This window comes from Myxine glutinosa, chromosome 8 (genome assembly GCF_964187855.1).
Source record: "Myxine glutinosa chromosome 8, kmMyxGlut1.1, whole genome shotgun sequence".
In the NCBI taxonomy this organism is placed as follows: domain Eukaryota; kingdom Metazoa; phylum Chordata; class Myxini; order Myxiniformes; family Myxinidae; genus Myxine; species Myxine glutinosa.
The window spans coordinates 21739938-21758116 of NC_136268.1; the positions used below are offsets into that span (position 1 = coordinate 21739938).

Consider the following 18179-nt stretch of genomic DNA (forward strand, 5'->3'; position numbering starts at 1 on the left):
TTTCTCTCTGTCTCTCTCTCCCTCTGTCTCTTTCTCTTTCTCTTTCTCTCTCTCTTTTCTGTTCATTCATTCCCCTTAATTGTTGTGTGCACCTGCTACTCCACTGTCAGTACGTTGCCTCTTTACCCTCTGTCATCTCACTCTTCCAGGAGCCTAGATCTTGTATTGGAAATACAAGACGTAGCCAGTTATTTGGGAGGTAAATGACTAATTACGGCTATTGTTTCCTTCCCTCTAATGGTCATCGCTGAAGTCATGGAGTCATGAAAGTAATACTGTTTGCTATCGGTGATTGTTCCTTCCTGTATGCTCCTTGTGTGATAGATATACCAGCCAGACATCTGGCCATCTCACAATCATACACTTCCATGATGCGAGACTTACAGCAACACTACAGGCAGCATGGGCTAAGTCATTCCCAACAGGACTTACCAGCTTGCGGAGAGTTAGTCACAGCATGGCTGTCTTCCAGTGGGATGTTCTACCGAGGACGTGTTTGTGATGTCCTTCCAGAGATATCCTCTGTGAAGGTTAGCCTTGCAGCCATGTTTATGTGAATGACTGTTTAGTTGCATACATGCAAGCAAATGCGAAAGCTTTCTTCAAGCTTCTGCTTTTGCAGTTGTTTATTTGTCCATTATATCGTGTTTACAAAAGGCAGTCCATTAACCTGCAGTCTCTTCTCACTAGCTTATTAGTGTGCAGTTGTGAACCAACCGCCAAAGGTTGTATGTTTATAGGTTTGCATGAATATTCCCCCTATAACCTGATCAAATAGCTTTTGGACTCTGCTGTTGATCACAGGTGTTTTTCTTGGATCTGGGAAACACCGAATGTTTGAGAAAAGATGACCTGTTCCAGCTCCTGCCTCGGTTCCTTCGTGTACCCTTTCAAGCAGTCCAAGTATTTCTCTACGAATTGGAGCCTGTGCCTGGAGAAAGCATCAGACGTACCGCGAGGTTTGCAGCTGGTTGTCGTTGTTGTGTTGCCCCAGTCGGTTCTGGTTGAACAGACCAGCGGCACGACGATAACCAATTGATCTCACATGAGTGACCCAGAGATCCCTCACATCCAAGATGCTATGTGAAGCCAAGACTGCACCGTCTTCCATGATGTGTTTTGTTGAGTGTGGCACCTCCTAACGGTGGTTGCAGGTGTCATCAGTGGTGTCGTCGAGTCTATGTTTGTAGTGTAAAAGTTGGGGTTGGTGTCCGATCGGGCCAGGGGAGTAGTTTCTCTCTGTCATCAATGGGTGAGGGTTTTGTGTCCCATTATACTGTTTGGGCCCAGGTTGTTTATTGCGTTTATGATGATGTGGGTGTGGCTGTGTTTTTTGTAGTTTCCGTTGTTTGCTGGGGGGGATGTTATGAAGGATGTCACTATAGTGTCTTTGTGGTATAGTTGTAATGTGTCTGGGGGCCTGTGGGTGGTTGTACATGTCGTACTGTCGTAGCATGGGTAATTACGGTTGGCATTTGTCATTGTAAGGAACTGTGCATGTCTCATGTCCAAGTGGCCTTTCCTTTTTTGGTATTTTTACTTTTGTGTGTTGGGGCTCGATGTGTGTTGTTAATGTGTAACCTGTGATGATGTGAAGGGCTTCGTTTTGTATGATCTGCAGGGTATTGAGATGTGTGTTTGATAGGCTGAAGGCCCAAGATGAGCTGGCATTGTTGATATGATGACTGATCGAATGTACTGTTTGGATGTTAGTGATGTTGTTTCTTTGTGGTGCCTGAAGTCGGTGCTTGGGAGTTCCCCAAGTGTAGTCAGTCTGGGTGTGCATGTGTTTTTTTAATGCTTGTGATGCGATCTGAGAATGACATGGATGTGTTAAAAGTGACCCCGAGTATTTTTGTTTGATGTATGTGTGGGATATGGATGTCGTTCAGTGTGATGTGTGGTGCAGGGCTGAGTGACTGTTGCTTTTGAGGGGGCTTCTTATAGTTTATTGATGGTGAGCCAGGTTTGTAGGGTGCTGAGGAAGGTTTGAAGTTGTGCTGTGGTGGTGTAGATGTTGTTATGAGTGGAGTCGATGGTTATATCGTCCGCATACGAGGCTAATTGTATGTTCTCGGGTGGTTGTGGAATGTCGTGTGTGAACAGATTAAAGAGTGTGGGGAAGAGGACTGAGCCTTGAGGGACTCCATTCGGAAAGTATCGTGTGCGTGATGACCTGCCGTTAAAAATCACGAATGACTGCGTGATCGATAGTTGGCCAGCTAGCGTTTGGTGTTGTTGTCCATGTCTATGTTGAGTATTTTGTTTGTGAGTGAGAGCTTTGGGAAAGTGTCAAACGCTTTGTTGATCTCTACTGGAGTGAGAATAGTGCGTTTTGGTGGTTTTCTATTGTTGAAGCCTTCAAAGGTGTTTTGCGTGAGGTTTGTCAAAAGAGTGATGGTGGAGTGGTTTGGTCTGAATCCATGTTGAGAGTGTGAGGGGGATATGAGGGGTTGTGAGTGTAAGTACAAGGTGTTCTGTAACTTTGGAAGGTGTACAACGTAATATGATAGGTCTGTTGAGGCGGTTTTGTGGGATCTATATTTGGTTTAAGGAGGGTAATGATTTTGCCTCGTTTCCAAATTTGGGGAATTCTTGAGTGTTGGTAGGAGAAATTGATTATATTTGTGAGTTCTGATATACCGTGTGGTCCAAGGTGTTTTAAATGTAAATAGATGTCAGGGCCGGTGGGGTAGCTTGTGAGTTTTTGATGATTTTTGTTGTTTGTGTGGGAGTGAATGGTGGTGGTGTTGAGTTGGTAGCCGAGTTTGCATCTTGTAATCTATCTTTCTTCTTTTCTGGATCCTATGTGACTTGTGTTTGCGTAATGGTCGATGAGGATGTTAGCTTGTTGTTTTTCTGATGATATACTTTCTGCGTGTCGTAAGAGGCGACTAAGAGGGTTGGCGTCAGGAAGGGCATCCGGCCATAAAAACATTGCCTCAAAAAGAGAACCATGACAATTACAACTACATATGGGCAGGGTACAGCCCGAAGTGGAGATCGGTTTCTGAGGTTTGGGACATGGAATGTAGGGACAATGACAGAGAGATCAGGAGAAGTGGTGGAAGTATTGATCAGAAGAAGAGTGGACATATGTTGTGTGCAAGAGACGAGATGGAAGGGAAGTGGGGTGAGAATGGTGAAGGGTAGGCAGGGACAGAAATACAAGTTTGTGTGGCAAGGGTGCCCGGAGGGCGTGAATGGTGTTGGTGTCCTGTTTTCAGAGGAGTTTGTAGACAGTGTGGTGAGTGTGACGAGAGTGAGTGATAGGTTGATGATGGTGAAAATGATGATTGGAAAGCTCTTGGTGAACGTCATCTCGGGATATGCTCCGCAGGTTGGTCGGAGCGATGAAGAGAAGGACAAGTTCTGGTGTGCGATAGAGAAGCTGATCGAAAACGTGAAAGATGAGGAAGTTGTTGTGGTAGGAGGAGACCTAAATGGACATGTGGGAAGGAGTATGGACGGTTTTGAGGGAGTTCATGGGGGTTACGGATATGGTGTGAGAAATGGAGAAGGTGAAAGGATTTTGAAGTTTGCTGATGGAGCTGATTTGTTCATTTGTAATACTTAGTTCCAGAAAGGGGATAATAAGCTTGTTACATACACGTCAGGTGGGTCGACGACAACTGTTGACTACCTGATGGTGCGGAGACGAGATAGGGGGCACCTCCGGGACACAAAGGTGATCCCTGGGGAGGAGGCTGTTTCACAGCACCACTTGGTTGTCTGCTACATAAGGGTGAAAGGTGCGAGGAGAGCTCGGCGGGTGAAGTACCAACCGAGAATGAAGGTGTGGAGGTTGAAAGAGGTGACAGTAAGGGAGGCATTAAAAGAGAGGCTGAGTAGGGTAGAGGATGATGTGGTTGAGCTTGAACGTGGTTGGATGTCAATGAAAGATAGTCTGTTGGGAGCCGTTGGTGAGGTATGTGGATGGACAAAAGGACCACCGAGGCACTCGGAAACATGGTGGTGGGATGATGAATTTGGAAAGAGGAATGATGAGAAGAGGAAGAAGGTCAAGGAGTGGCAGAAGGCGAAGGGTACGGGAGCAGAAAAAGCAGAGCATGAAAGTTATAAGGCAGCCAAGAATGCTGCAAAGAAAGAGGTAGCAAAGGTGCAGGAGACATGTAGGAAAATGTTCGGAGAACGCTTGGATTCGGAAGAGGGTCGGAGAGCGGCATTCAGGATTGCAAAGCAGATAGCGAAAGAGAGGTGTGATGTGATGGGGGTGAGTTGCTTGAAGGATGAAGTGGGACAAATCGTTGTGGACCCAGATGGAATTAAAGGAAGATGGTGTAGCGGTTCCCGCTGAATGTACACAATCACCTTGCACCTGCCAGGACGCGGCCAGGGCGCGATCGCCATGCCGGGCTCGTCCGGACGGGCCCAGACGCGCCTCTTCTGGGCATGCCCGGACTCGCTGTTCCCGGGTACGCCCGAACCTCCCGGGCACGCCCGGTCTCGTCTTTCCCGGGCATGCCCGCTCTCGCCTTTCCAGGGCTCGCCCAGAGCGCTCGGGCACGCCCAGCCTCGACTTGCCAAGCCGCGTCCAGGACGCCCGGGCATGTCCAGACTCGCCTTTCCAGGACTCGCCCTTGACACCCGGGCATGCCCGGTCTCGGTTTTCCCGGGCAAACGCCCCGGCATAAATGTGTATATATATATATTGCTGCCCGATAAACGGGCTTGTCAGAATACCTGAGCTGTTTTGTTTCATTAAAGCAACTCGGACGAATTCCGTCTTTGGTCGCGTCAATTCTTTCGACTCGCGTTGGAGCGCAGCTCCTTCACTGGTGACCTACCGACATGGACACGGCAGTGACTCTTAAACTGCCTACCTTCTGGGAGGCTCACGCGGCTGTTTGGTTCGCCCAGACGGACTCCCAGTTCGCTCTGCGAGGCATCACCGCGGACGACACCCGCTTCCACCACGTCGTGGCAGCGCTCGGTTCCGCCACCGCGGCCCGCGCCCTGAGCCTCGTCGAGCACCTGCCGGCTGCCGACAAGTATGACGCGCTGAAGACGCTCCTCCTCGACGCTTTTGCCCTCTCACCGGCGGCACGCGCACGGCGCCTGCTCGACCTGCCCGAGCTCGGCGACACGCGCCCGTCCGAGCGCATGGACTATATGCTCTCGTTGCTCGGTGAGCACTCTCTGGATTTTCTGTTTCGCGAGCTGTTCTTTCGCCAGCTGCCTCACCCGGTACGCCTCGCCCTGGCTGGCACGTCGATCACCAATCCCCGCGCCCTCGCCAGGGAAGCCGATAAGATCTCCTCGGCGGGCCAACACATCGGCGCGGCTACCTGGAGCCTGCCGCCGTCCGAGGCGACGCCCGAGCGCCCTGCGCGGTTGGAGGCCGAACTGCCGGTGCAACTGGCGGCCGCCACGCCGCGTCGACCGCTTCCGACACGACGGCCGGGGCCTCCACCTGACCAGGCGTGGTGTTGTTACCACGCCAGGTTCGGACACAAGGCTCGGACGTGCCGACCCCCGTGCACTTTCGGCAAGTCGGGAAACGGCCGGGCCGGCGTTCATTCCCAGCCATGAGCGCCGGCCACTCGGGCAACTTGCTTTTTATTCGGGACAAAGCGTCCGGGCGGCGTTTCCTTTGTGACACCGGCGCCCAACTGAGCGTCATACCCGCCTCCGAGCAGGACAGGCGTGACGCCGTTTGCGGCCCCTCTTTGGTCGCTGCTAATGGCTCGGCCATACGCACTTTCGGCCTGCGCGACGTCACCCTCTGCTTCGGCAGCCAGCGCTTTCAGTGGACCTTTGTGACCGCCTGCGTCCCCATGGCTTTGCTGGGCGCTGTCTTCCTCAGCGCGCACGGGCTGCTGGTCGACGTCAAACGTCGTCGCCTTGTCAACGCCGAGACCTTCAGCTCCCTGGCGTGCACGATGAGCAGCTCCGCGCCGACCGAACTGCCGTGCGCCCTCCCGACGGCGAACGAGTTCGCTCGCCTGCTCGCGGAATTCCCGGCCCTAACGCGGCCGACGTTTTCGGCCATCGCAGTGCGGCATGGGATCGAGCACCACATACCCACTACGGGCCCGCCGGTCTACGCCAGGGCCCGCCGCCTCGACCCGGCCAAGCTCGCCGTGGCAAAGGCCGAGTTCGACGCGTTGGAGCACCTCGGCATCGTGCGGCGCTCCAATAGCGCGTGGGCCTCACCACTGCACATCGTGCCAAAGCCGGGGGGCGGATGGCGCCCGTGTGGCGACTACCGCCGCCTCAACGACGCTACCACCCCCGACAGGTACCCGATCCCGCACATCCAGGACTTTTTCCGCCCGTTTGGCGGGACGGGTCATATTTTCCAAAATTGACCTGATACGGGGATACCACCAGGTACCTGTCCGGGCGGCCGACGTCCCGAAGACGGCCGTCATCACGCCGTTCGGCCTGTTCGAATTTTTGAGGATGCTGTTTGGCCTCAAGAACGCGGCCCAGGCGTTCCAGCGCTTAATGGACGGCGTGCTGCGCGACCTGCCATTTCTTTTCATCTATCTGGACGACATCCTCGTCGCCAGCACGTCCCGCGCCGAGCACCTCCTCCACCTCCGAACACTGTTCGGTCGCCTCAGCGAGCACGGCTTAATTGTCAACCCGGCCAAATGCCACTTCGGCACGACGACCGTTGACTTTTTGGGCCACCGCATCACCAAGACCGGGGCCGTGCCGCTGCTGACCAAGGTCGAGGCCATCACCACGTTCCCGCGTCCCCGTTCCATCAAGGCCCTACAAGAGTTCCTCGGCATGGTGAATTTTTATCACCGATTCGTGCCCCGCGCTGCTCAGCTCATGCGGCCCCTTTACGAGGCCCTCCGGGGCAAGCCGGCCAAGCATGACATCGTTTGGTCCGCGGCCATGGACGCGGCCTTCGCGAGCGCAAAACGGGCCCTCGCCGACGCAACGCTGCTGGCTCACCCGGTGCTCAACGCGCCCATCGCCCTCACTACGGACGCCTCAAACTACGCGGTGGGCGCCGTCCATGAACAATGGGTGGACGGGGTTTGGCAGCCACTCGCTTTTTTCAGCCGGCAGCTCCGGCCGAACGAGTTAAAATACAGCACGTTCGACCGCGAGCTGCTCGGTCTATTCCTGGCCGTTCGCCATTTCCGACACCTCCTGGAGGGCCGCCCGTTCACGGCTTTCGTCGACCACAAGCCGTTGGTCTACGCAATGGCCAAAGTCACGGAGCCATGGTCGGCCCGCCAGCAGCGCCACCTCTCCGCCGTGTCGGAATTCACCACGGACATCCGGCAACGCCGTGGCCGACTGTCTTTCTCGGGCCAGCGCGAACGCGGTCCACCTCGGCGTGGACTTTGCGCTCACGGCGGCCGACCAGACCACCGACACCTCGGTGCAGGCCCTCCGGGCGGCGGACACGGGCCTCCGCCTGGCCGACATCCCCTTCGCGGGCACCGTCCTGCTCTGCGACGTCTCCCAGGGCCAGCCTCGCCCCATCGTGCCCGTTTCCTGGCAGCGCCGCATCTTCGCCTCCATCCACGGCCTTTCTCACCCGGGCCGGAAAGCTTCTCAGAAGCTGGTGTCGGCGCGTTTCGTCTGGCACGGCCTTCGACGGAACGTCCGCGACTGGGCCAACTCCTGCACGGCCTGCCAGCGGGCCAAGGTCCACCGCCACACCCAGGCCCCGCTAGCACCTTTCACCGTGCCTGCACGGCGTTTCGACCACGTCCACGTGGACCTGGTGGGTCCCCTGCCCCCATCGCGGGGTTTCACCCACCTGCTCACCATGGTGGACAGGACCACCAGGTGGCCGGAGGCCGTGCCCCTCACCTCCACCACCACCGCCGACGTGGCGCAGGTGTTCATCGCCACCTGGGTCGCGCGCTTCGGCGCACCGGCGGACATCTCGTCCGACCGCGGCCCACAGTTCACGTCTGAACTTTGGGGCGCGGTCGCCCGCTCGTTGGGGGTCACGCTGCACCGCACCACGGCCTACCACCCCCAAGCCAACGGGTTTTGCGAGCGGTTTCACCGCTCCATGAAGGCCGCACTCATGGCCGGCCTTCAGGACGACGGTTGGACCGACCGGCTGCCGTGGGTCCTTTTGGGCCTCCGCACAGCCCCCAAGGAGGACCTCCGGGCGTCCGCCGCCGAGCTCGTCTACGGCCAGCCGCTCCGCGTCCCGGGCGAGTTCGTGCCCGCCGCTACCAGTCCCTGGTCCGCCGCACACCAGCGCTCGGACCTCCAGGAGGCCGCCCGACGATTTGCCCCCGTGCCAACGTCCCGCCACGGTGGCCCCCAGTCTTACGTCCCCCCGGCGCTTCACACAGCGGAGTACGTCTTTGTGCGTCATGACGCGCACCGGGGGCCACTCCGGCCGCCGTACGACGGGCCCTTCCGGGTCCTGCGACGGAGCGACAAGTCCTTCGTCGACGTCGGCGGCCGGTCGGACCGGATCTCTGTGGACCGCCTCAAACCGGCGCACGTGGACGTCGACCGACCACCACGGTTGGCTCTTCCTCCGCGGCGAGGCCGCCCCCCGTCTACAGTTCCCCCCGCTCGACCACCCACCACCGGATCGGACCCCCCCCCCCCCCCCCCCCCACTCGCTGTTCCCGGGCACGCCCGAACCTCCCGGGCACGCCCGGTCTCGTCTTTCCCCGGCATGCCGGCTCTCGTCTTTCCAGGGCTCGCCCAGAGCGCCCGGGCACGCCCAGCCTCGACTTGCCAGGACGCCCGGGCATGTCCAGACTCGCCTTTCCAGGGCTCGCCCAGAGCGTCCGGGCATGCCCGCTCTCGCCTTTCCAGGGCTCGCCCAGAGCGCTCGGGCACGCCCAGCCTCGACTTGCCAGGCCGCGTCCAGGACGCCCGGGCATGTCCAGACTCGCCTTTCCAGGACTCGCCCTTGACACCCGGGCATCCCCGGTCTCGGTTTTCCCGGGCAAACGCCCCGGAATAAATGTGTATATATATTGCTGCCCGATAAACGGGCTTGTCAGAATACCTGAGCTGTTTTGTTTCATTAAAGCAACTCGGACGAATTCCGTCTTTGGTCGCGTCAATTCTTTCGACTCGCGTTGGAGCGCAGCTCCTTCAATGGAAAAGATATATGGAAATGCTGTTGAATACAGAGAATGAATGGGATGGCAACATAGAGAGTAACCCAGTTTTATGACCGGCAGAGAAGATAACTGAGAAGGAAGTTGAGGAAGCGATAAAAGCAATGAAGAGTAGAAAAGCGGGAGGGCCGACGGGAGTTGTGGGAGATATGTTGAAGGCAGCAGGAAGTTGGGGTGTGAAGAGAATGGCAGAGATCTGTAATCTGGTGGTGAAAGAAGGTCGCATTCCAGTGGATTGGGAACTGAGTACCCTCGTCCCTCTATACAAGGGGAAAGGTGACCCTCTGGAGTGTGGCTCGTACCGAGCGATAAAGTTATTGGAGCATGGAATGAAGGTATTGGAAAAGGTGTTGGAGAGGAGGATAAGGAAGAAGGTGAAGATCGACAAAATGCAGTTTGGATTTATGCCAGAAGAGGAACGACAGACGCGCTCTTTATTGTGAGGCAGTTGCAGGAGAAGTACATGGAGAAGAGGAAGAAGTTGTTTCTTGGGTTTGTTGATCTGGAGAAAGCATTCGATCGGGTTCCATGCGAAGTATTGACATGGGCATTGAGGAAGTTAGAAGTGGAGGAATGGTTGATCAGAGTTGTGATGGCAATGTACAAAAGAGCGCGCACAGCTGTAAGGACGAAGGACGGGAACAGTGGTGAGTTTGAGGTGAAGGTGGGAGTGCATCAGGGGTCGGTACTAAGTCCACTACTATTTGTAGCTGTGATGGAGGTGCTTGCTCAGACCGTCCAGGAAGGTTTACCGTGGGAGTTGTTGTATGCAAATGATCTGGTGTTGATTGCGGAAAGTATGGATGGACTGAAGGAAAAGATGAACAAGTGGAAGGAATGAATGGAGACAAAAGGTCTGAAGGTGAATATAGGAAAGACGAAGGTGATGGCAAGTGGTAAAGCATGTGGTGAGGTGGAAAGAACTGGGAAGTGGCCATGTGCTGTGTGCAGGAAGGGTGTCGCAGTGAACTCCATTCAATGTACAATGTGCGCCGAGTGGGTTCATCAAAAATGTAGTGGTCTGAGAGGGTCATTAACCAGTGTGGCAGCTACATTCAAATGTAAGGTGTGCACAGAGGGAGCTGCAGATGGAGGAAATGTTGAGTTGGATCTTGGAGACGGCGTGAAGCTGGAAGGTGTGAAATCATTTTGCTACCTCGGAGACATGCTGAATGGAGAAGGTGGATCAGACTCAGCAACGGTTGCTAGAGTGAGATGTGCATGGAAGAAGTTTCGGGAACTGAGTGGTGTGCTGATGAGGAGGGGAGTGTCGTTGAAGCTGAAGGGAAAGGTGTATGCTGCATGTGTGAGACGTGTTATGATTTATGGGAGCGAGACATGGGTCATGAATGTAGAGCAGCAACGAAGGCTGGAAAGGGTGGAAATGCGAATGGTTCGGTGGATGTGCGGAGTGTCGTTGAGAGAGAGGAAGACAAATGATGAATTGCGAAAGATGATGGGAATAGAGCCTGTGATTGATGCTGTGAAGAGGAACAGGTTGAGATCGTTTGGTCATGTGTTGAGGAAGGATGAAAGTGACTGGTTGAGAAGAGTGATGGAAATGAATGTAGAAGGAAGTAGAGGACGGGGAAGACCTAGAAAGACTTGGCTAAAGATGGTGGAAGAAGAAATGCGGGCAAGGGGGTTAACAAGGAGAGATGCAGAAAATGGGGCAAAATGGAGAAGATTGTCATGGGGGGACCGCAAGGCTAACCCCCGCTCTAGCAGGGAAAATGGCCTTATAATGCATGTTGTGTTTTGTTGTATACTTTCTGTGGTAGTTATGGCTGCATGTGAGGCTGTTGGAGTTATTGATGCTGTTTATGTGTTTGTACAAGTGTTCGGTCGTGGTTGAGCGGTTTAGTGTTTGTAAAAAGTAGTGCCAGTTTTGTGGGTTATTTTTCACGAGTATTTTGTTGATTTCTATTGTTTGAATCCTTTCTACTATGTCTGGTGCATTAGGTGTTGGTGTGTTGTGTTTTAGATTGTCTCGTGTTTGAGGTGTGCGATTTCTGGTGAGTAGTTGAGGTTGTATTTTTTTTATATTGCCCTTTGGGAATGTATCTGCTAGCTGTGGTTGTGATGGTCATATTGAATTGTTTGATGCATTGAATGTAGCTGGTTTATTTCAATGGTGTGTTGTTGTAGCCACTTGGTTGCAAGTGCAGTGCATACATGACATGCCAAGAACATGTAGAACATGACGATAAGGTACAAAACCGAACACCAGTAAGTGGCAGGATGGACGTGCATCATGCTTGCCCAAAGGGAAATAGGTCGAGATGCAGCCGCTCATGTACTACGCCTATGGTTGCAATTTTACTCATTTGGCCAAAGTAGAAATTCTTATTTTATGTCGGACTAGCCGAAAGCACCCGGCGTTGCCCGGTGTTTTTTTGAATGCATTTACTACGACAATTCAACTTTTACTCGCGGCCGTAGAAGATAGACTACTATAATTCAGCTCAGCTTTTAATTGCGAAATGGGCCCAGCCCGGCCGAGGCGGCCTCGACCGGCCTCGTCAACTAGCCTATAACCTTCCCGGGGCCCATCCCAACATTTTTGGTTCTTTTTGAATGAATTTACTACTATAATTCAGCTTTTACTCACGGCCATAGAAGATTGACTACTATAATTCAGCTCAGCTTTTAATTGCGAAATGGGCCCAGCCCGGCCGAGGCGGCATCGACCGGCCTCGCCACCTCGCCTATAACCTTCCCGTGGGCCGTCCTGACATTTTTAGATCTTTTTGAATGAATTTACTTCTATAATTCAGCTTTTACTTGCGGCTGTAGATGATTGACAACTATATTTCAGCTCAGCTTTTAATTGAGAAATGGGCCCAGCCCGGCTGAGGCGGCCTCAATCGGCCTCGCCACCTCACCTATAACCTTCCCGGGGCCCGTGCCGACATTTTAAGTTCTTTTTGAATGAATTTACTACTATAATTCAGCTTTTACTCGTGGCTGTAGAAGATTGACTACTATAATTCAGCTCAGCTTTTAATTGCGAAATGGGCCCAGCCCAGCCGAGGCGGCATCGACCGGCCTCGTCACCTGGCCTATAACCTTCCCGGGGCCCGTCCCGACATTTTTGGTTCTTTTTGAATGAATTTACTACTATAATTCAGCTTTTACTTGCGGCCGTAGAAGATTGACTCAGATAATTCAGCTCACCTTTTAATTACGAAGTGGGCCCAGCCCGGCCGAAGCGGCCTCGACCGGCTTCGCCACCTAGCCTATAACCTTCCCGGGGCCCGTCCCGACATTTTTGGTTCTTTTTGAATGAATTTACTACTATAATTCAGCTTTTACTTGCGGCCGTAGAAGATTGACTAAGATAATTCAGCTCACCTTTTAATTACGAAGTGGGCCCAGCCCGGCCGAAGCGGCCTCGACCGGCCTCGCCACCTAGCCTATAAACTTCCCGGGGCCCGTCCCGACATTTTTAGTTCTTTTTGAATGCATTTACTACTATAATTCAGCTTTTACTCGTGGCCGTAGAAGATTGACTACTATAATTCAGCCCAGCTTTAAATTGCGAAATGGGCCCAGCCCGGCCGAGGTGGGCCTCGACCGGTCTCGCCACCTAGCCTAAAACATTTCCGGGGCCCGTCCCGATATTTTTAGTTCTTTTTTAGTTAGAGGTTTTTAGTTAGAGTTAGATTTTTAGTGAGAGGTTTCCTCCTATCTTTCACCGTTCAGGAGATTAGCTTGCACAGACAAAGAAACAAACAAACAAACAAACACTTTCTTTTATATATATATATATATAGAAGAATAATCTTGCTGGTGGAGGCTAGTGTCGATTTGCATTGGCAGACGGGTATAACAATGGCTGAAATAAACAGAATGTTAATTGAGGAATGGTAACCACCTTGTGAAGCAAAAAAGAGAGGTTGAGGTCTTCAGCGTAGTAACTCTTGGCTGAAAATACTTTCTTCCCTTCTTTCTACCAACTTCCTCAGAGAGTTTTTTGAAGATATTATTTTGGGAAAGGTGTTGGTTGCTCGTGTGATGCGAAGGAGTCTGACTGATGCGCTGTGGGTGTTGCTATACCTGATGGGAGACTCCGGCACACTAATCAACCACTTGTTACTGGATGCGGGTTTCTGTGTCAAACAACAGCCCAGGCATCAAGATCAAGGCACAGAAGGTACCAATCGAGTACTTAACATGTACCCTGATTAAGAACGTCATGTGCTCTTTGATATCACAGCTTTTGTGAATTCATCATTGCTCCACCTTGGATCTCAATTGGAGGCGATTCGTAGGGTAGTACCAAACTCCCTGAAATGTAGAGTGGAGAATAAACTATGAAGGATCATTTAATACAGAATTTCAGATCGTCACGTGACTAGCATTGGGAGTGGCAAAAGCTGCATTCTGTTTATTTCTTTATTTGCCTTCAGATAAAGAGGATTGACAACCCTCGGAGCCTTTACGTCTCCTCCTTTGAGTCGGTGTTGTTTGCACCATTTTCTGTTTGCGTGTTTCACAAGAGTTTTGCTTGTTTTGTTGCATTATCTTCATTCCTCAACTATTGTTATTTACGAGACCACTTGCTTCTTGTTGCATGTGAAGGCTTCAGGTGATGCTCATGCCTTAGGTTGGGGACATATGGATTAGAATTGCACTCCCCTTGATACATACATCATCAAAGTTTATGACATCATTTCAATTTGTGATCTTCTCACTGTATAGTAATGATGTTGGTTCTGATTGTTTAATGCATTTCATTTTGTCTCTTCTTTGGAATAAAGCAATTCTACAATAAATTCCATCTTTACAGGCTTTTTGTGTACAAACTCTTGAAAGAGCTGGAAAACCTAACCGGCCAGAACACACACACACAGTTACGGCCACGGGTTTTGGGTCTACTTAGAGGGGGGTATCCTCGGTTCCCCTCGGACTTACCGGGCCTAATAGACTGTGAGGCCAAAATCGCCACCGATTTCATAAGTTCCATCGGCAGTAGCTCGGACTGTGTGCAATTAGATCTACCCAGTACGAGTACGACAGCTACGACTACAAGTGATCCAAAGCCTCATAATGCTCGATTCCATCGGCGATGCTATCAGAAATTCACCGATAAATCTAAGATAGAACAAGCTCAAAGAAAAAGAAGAAAGCCTGCAAATGATGTCTACAGAACTAATCAAAGGTGAGCTTCATGGGTATTATATTTACTAATTTAGATGTGATCTCGTGATGATGAAAGCCGACCAGGCTAAGCTTCGTGCAATGGTTTGTCGTTTGATACATGTTATCGCAGTTTCATTGACGCCACCATAAGAAATTTGCACATATACAGTCACGTGAAAAAGTAAGTACACCCCATGTAAAGTTTTGACTTTTTCAACATATTTCAACATACAGCTATTTGATCTTCATTTCAACAATATTGATAGATAAAGGTGATATAACAAAACAAATATCATGAAACATTTACATTTTGTAGTCCATTGGATAATTTAAATAAACATAAATGCAAATTTCTCACGTGGAAAAAGTAAGTGCACCCCTACATTTATCACTACTTCAAATACCTAAAATTAGAATCAGGTGCACCAGCTCAGGTGCAAATGATTAGAACATTGTTAGAGAGGATCTTGGAGGAACCTGTCTTATTTAGACCTCAGACATTTAGTTTGGTTTGCTCTTTGTTGTTGAAGTGTGCGTCGTCACCATGCCTAGATCAAAAGAGCTCTCTGAGGCCTTCAGAAAGAAGGTTATAGATGCCTACGAGTCTGGGAAGGGATTTAAAAAGATCTCCAAACAACTTGAAATCAATCATTCGACTGTCCGGAAGATCATCTGCAAGTGGAGAAGATTCCAAACAACTGCCAACTTGTTCAGGCCAGGTCGCCCCAGCAAGTTCAGCCCGAGAGCGGACCGCAAGATGCTGAAAGAAGTCTCTAAGAACCCCAGAATGTCATCACGGGACCTACAGGTAGCTCTTGCCATTGTTGATGTGAAAGTGCACGAGTCTACCATTATAAAGAGGCTGCACAAATTTGATCTACATGGGAGGTGCGCCAGGAGGAAACCTTTGCTGTCCAGAAAGAACATCAGGGCAAGACTAAAGTTTGCCAATGAACACCTCGGCAAAGACCAGCACTTCTGGAACAATGTGCTCTAGACAGATGAGTCAAAGGTAGAGCTATTTGGGCACAGTACCAGAAGACATGTTTGGCGAAAACCAAAGACAGCATTTGACCACAAGAACCTGATACCAACTGTAAAGCATGGTGGTGGAAATATTATGGTTTGGGGCAGCTTTGCTGCATCAGGGCCTGGGCAGCTCACCATCATAGAATCCACTATGAATTCTTCATTGTACCAGATGGTTAGGGGAGTTACGGCTTAATATAGTCAATATAGTTACCGGCCGGACTAAAGCACCAAATTTTCACAGGAGTTAGAACATTGATTTAGGAAGATAATTAGCCTCTCCAAACAACTTTTGGCCCCCTATGAGGCCCACAGTGGCCCGTGCAAGATGATACACTTTGGTCTCCATTTATGGATCAAGGGAAGTAACTCAACTTATCTAAAATGATTTTTAATAAATAGATGATAATGTCTGTGTGCTCTAAAACATATCAGAAATCATAAACATGCATCAAATACCATTTTAGGTGTATAAAACTCTCAAATAGTTATATTTTAACAGCATAATAAATGATTAATATCGAATTATCTCCTTTGGAAGAGCAATAAACCTTTGGAAGAGCAATAAACCTGGAAGAGCAATAAACCTAAATTGTTCCTCCCCTATACGGGTGTTTATGATGACGTTTGATATCTATGTACATAGCATCTAAATATCTGCTTTATGATTAATATAAATGGTATACCTCAACTGTAAACATACTTTTTTTCCAGGAGGATTCTTTCCCGGCGCATGCATATTGAATCAATCAAGGCCGCCGAAAATCTTCAAGCGTTCTTCTGATAAATCATCCAAAATCAACTGGAATAGGGACTGTCAGGAGCAGGAAGCCCAAACATATCGTGGATTATAAATATATGTTCGGTATGTATCCTTATTTTTTTATTTTTGTAATTGACTTTTAATACTATCGGTTCATATAGGACGTGCTACATGAGTGTCGCCGCCAATGAAAGTAGATTCGTCCCAGCGCCATGTGGCAAACTTGCTAACTAATATTATATTATACCTTATTAACCGAAACCTATATTAGCATGGGTTGACCGTTGTTTGTACATATATATGGATACCTATATTTTAATCCTTTTTTGTGTTACTGTTACAGTGATTACAAAATGGATGAGGCCGAGGAAATCGATTGGTCCAGGTGTGTAATCTGCCAAGAACAAAAGACGGATTTACCCAAATGTCCAAAGAACAGGCAAAACTCAGATTCATTGTCGATCTACGCATCGTTTTTAGAGAACGTACAGAAATTTCAAGATCTCGATGCTATGCCCGTTAAAGTTTCATTCTCGAAGGACGTCACCGCAGAAATTCTCCATCAGAACAACGCATGTTGGCACAACTCCTGTCGCCAGCTGTTTACAGACACAATGTTAACACGTGCGGTAAACAAGAAGCGAAAACATGACAACGTCTCTGGTAACGTAGTGAGATCTTCGAAAAGACAGTCCCTCTCCTCGTCTGATACTAAATCAAGCTACAGTACTATCATCACCATGTCTTGTGTATTTTGTTCTGAAAACACCAATGAAGATTTACATGAATGTTGTACGCACAATATAGACGTAAGGTTGAGAACGATGGCAACCGAGATGGAGGACACGGATCTTCTAGCCAAACTCGCTGGTGGAGATGTGATAGCCATCGAGGCAAAATACCACTCATCGTGTATGACGAAGTATAAAAATGTGTATCGTTCGCACATACGAAACAGGAACAGGAATGCTGACAGTAGTCATGAACGAGCCAAAGGAAGAGCATTTGTGGAGCTGGTTGACCACATCGAGGAACAAATAATGTCAGAAACAAATATGTTCAGACTCAAAGATCTGTATGATCTTCACCAAAGTAGGCTACAACAATTGGGGTGTGATTACACCACAAACAAAACACGTCTGAAAGAAAAAATTATCGCCCATTTTATGGAATATGGAATTCAGGAACAGACCGTTAATAAGAATGTGTTTCTAATATTTCCAGATGGAGTGAGAAAACTGATCAAAGAAGCGTTAGAAACATGTGACTACGGTGCCGAAGTACTCCTATTTTCCAGAGTTGCTAAAATGTGCAGAAACGAAATTTTCAAAGATACAATAAGCTTTGATGGAAACTTTTCAGAAAATTGCCAAGATATAGCCCCAAACACTAAAACACTAATCTCAATGTTGTTGTATGGTGCCAATTTGAAAGGAGACATATATGAGACACAACCATGCAATGAGACACAACTCAAGCTTTTGGGTCTCACTATCTGCCATGATCTTTCCTGGGAAAACCACATTTCAAATCTGGCCTCCAAAGCCAGTCGCCGACTGGGCATCCTCCGTCGTGCGAAGTCCTTCCTTGGCACACCTGAGCTCCTCACCACATACAAGGCTTTCATCCGCAGCTCAATGGAATACTGCTCTCCCCTCTGGGCTGGTGCTCTTGCCTCACACCTAGCTCGTCTTCACGCTGTTGAAACCAAAGCATTCAGAATCATTGGAATCTCCCGCGATGAAGCGAACTCCAAGGGCCTCTCACTCACTCACCGCAGGCAGGTTGGTGGTCTTTCCATCTTCTACCGACTCCTCTCTGGCCTTGCCCCCCCAGCTCTCTCTGGGCTCTGTCCCGCAAATATTCCTACAGGTCGCACAAGATCTGCCTGCAACCCTCTTATGGTCAAACTGCCAAAATCAAGACTCTCTGCTCACCTTCACTCCTTCATTCCTCTTTTCTCCCGCCTCTGGAACAAACTCCCTCACTCTCTTCAATCCCACTCCACCCTCCAGGTCTTTAAAACAGCTGTTCACCACCATCTCTTATCTTCCCCCATCCAAAACCTTGATCTTTTCTACCCCCGCTAATTTCACCCCAATTCCACTTTTTTGAAATACCAACTTCTGTCCTGGAAGTCATTGGTG

General features: G+C 50.1%; 1 protein-coding gene across 2 annotated transcripts in view; it reads left to right on the plus strand.

Moving 5' to 3' along the window:
- Nucleotides 1-13889, plus strand: part of LOC144893231 (uncharacterized) — a 59701-nt gene extending 45812 nt beyond the window's left edge. Inside the window, exons 9-12 of one of the 2 annotated variants that reach the window (XM_078782985.1) lie at nt 325-530; nt 805-959; nt 13064-13251; nt 13508-13889. In XM_078782985.1, coding sequence (XP_078639111.1) covers nt 325-530; nt 805-959; nt 13064-13251; nt 13508-13521 — 563 coding nt within the window. In that variant the 3' untranslated portion in view covers nt 13522-13889. Of the gene's footprint in view, nt 1-324; nt 531-804; nt 960-13063 lie in introns of both variants that reach the window. The other variant, XM_078782984.1, reaches the window with a different exon arrangement.
- Nucleotides 13890-18179: the final 4290 nt, after the last annotated feature.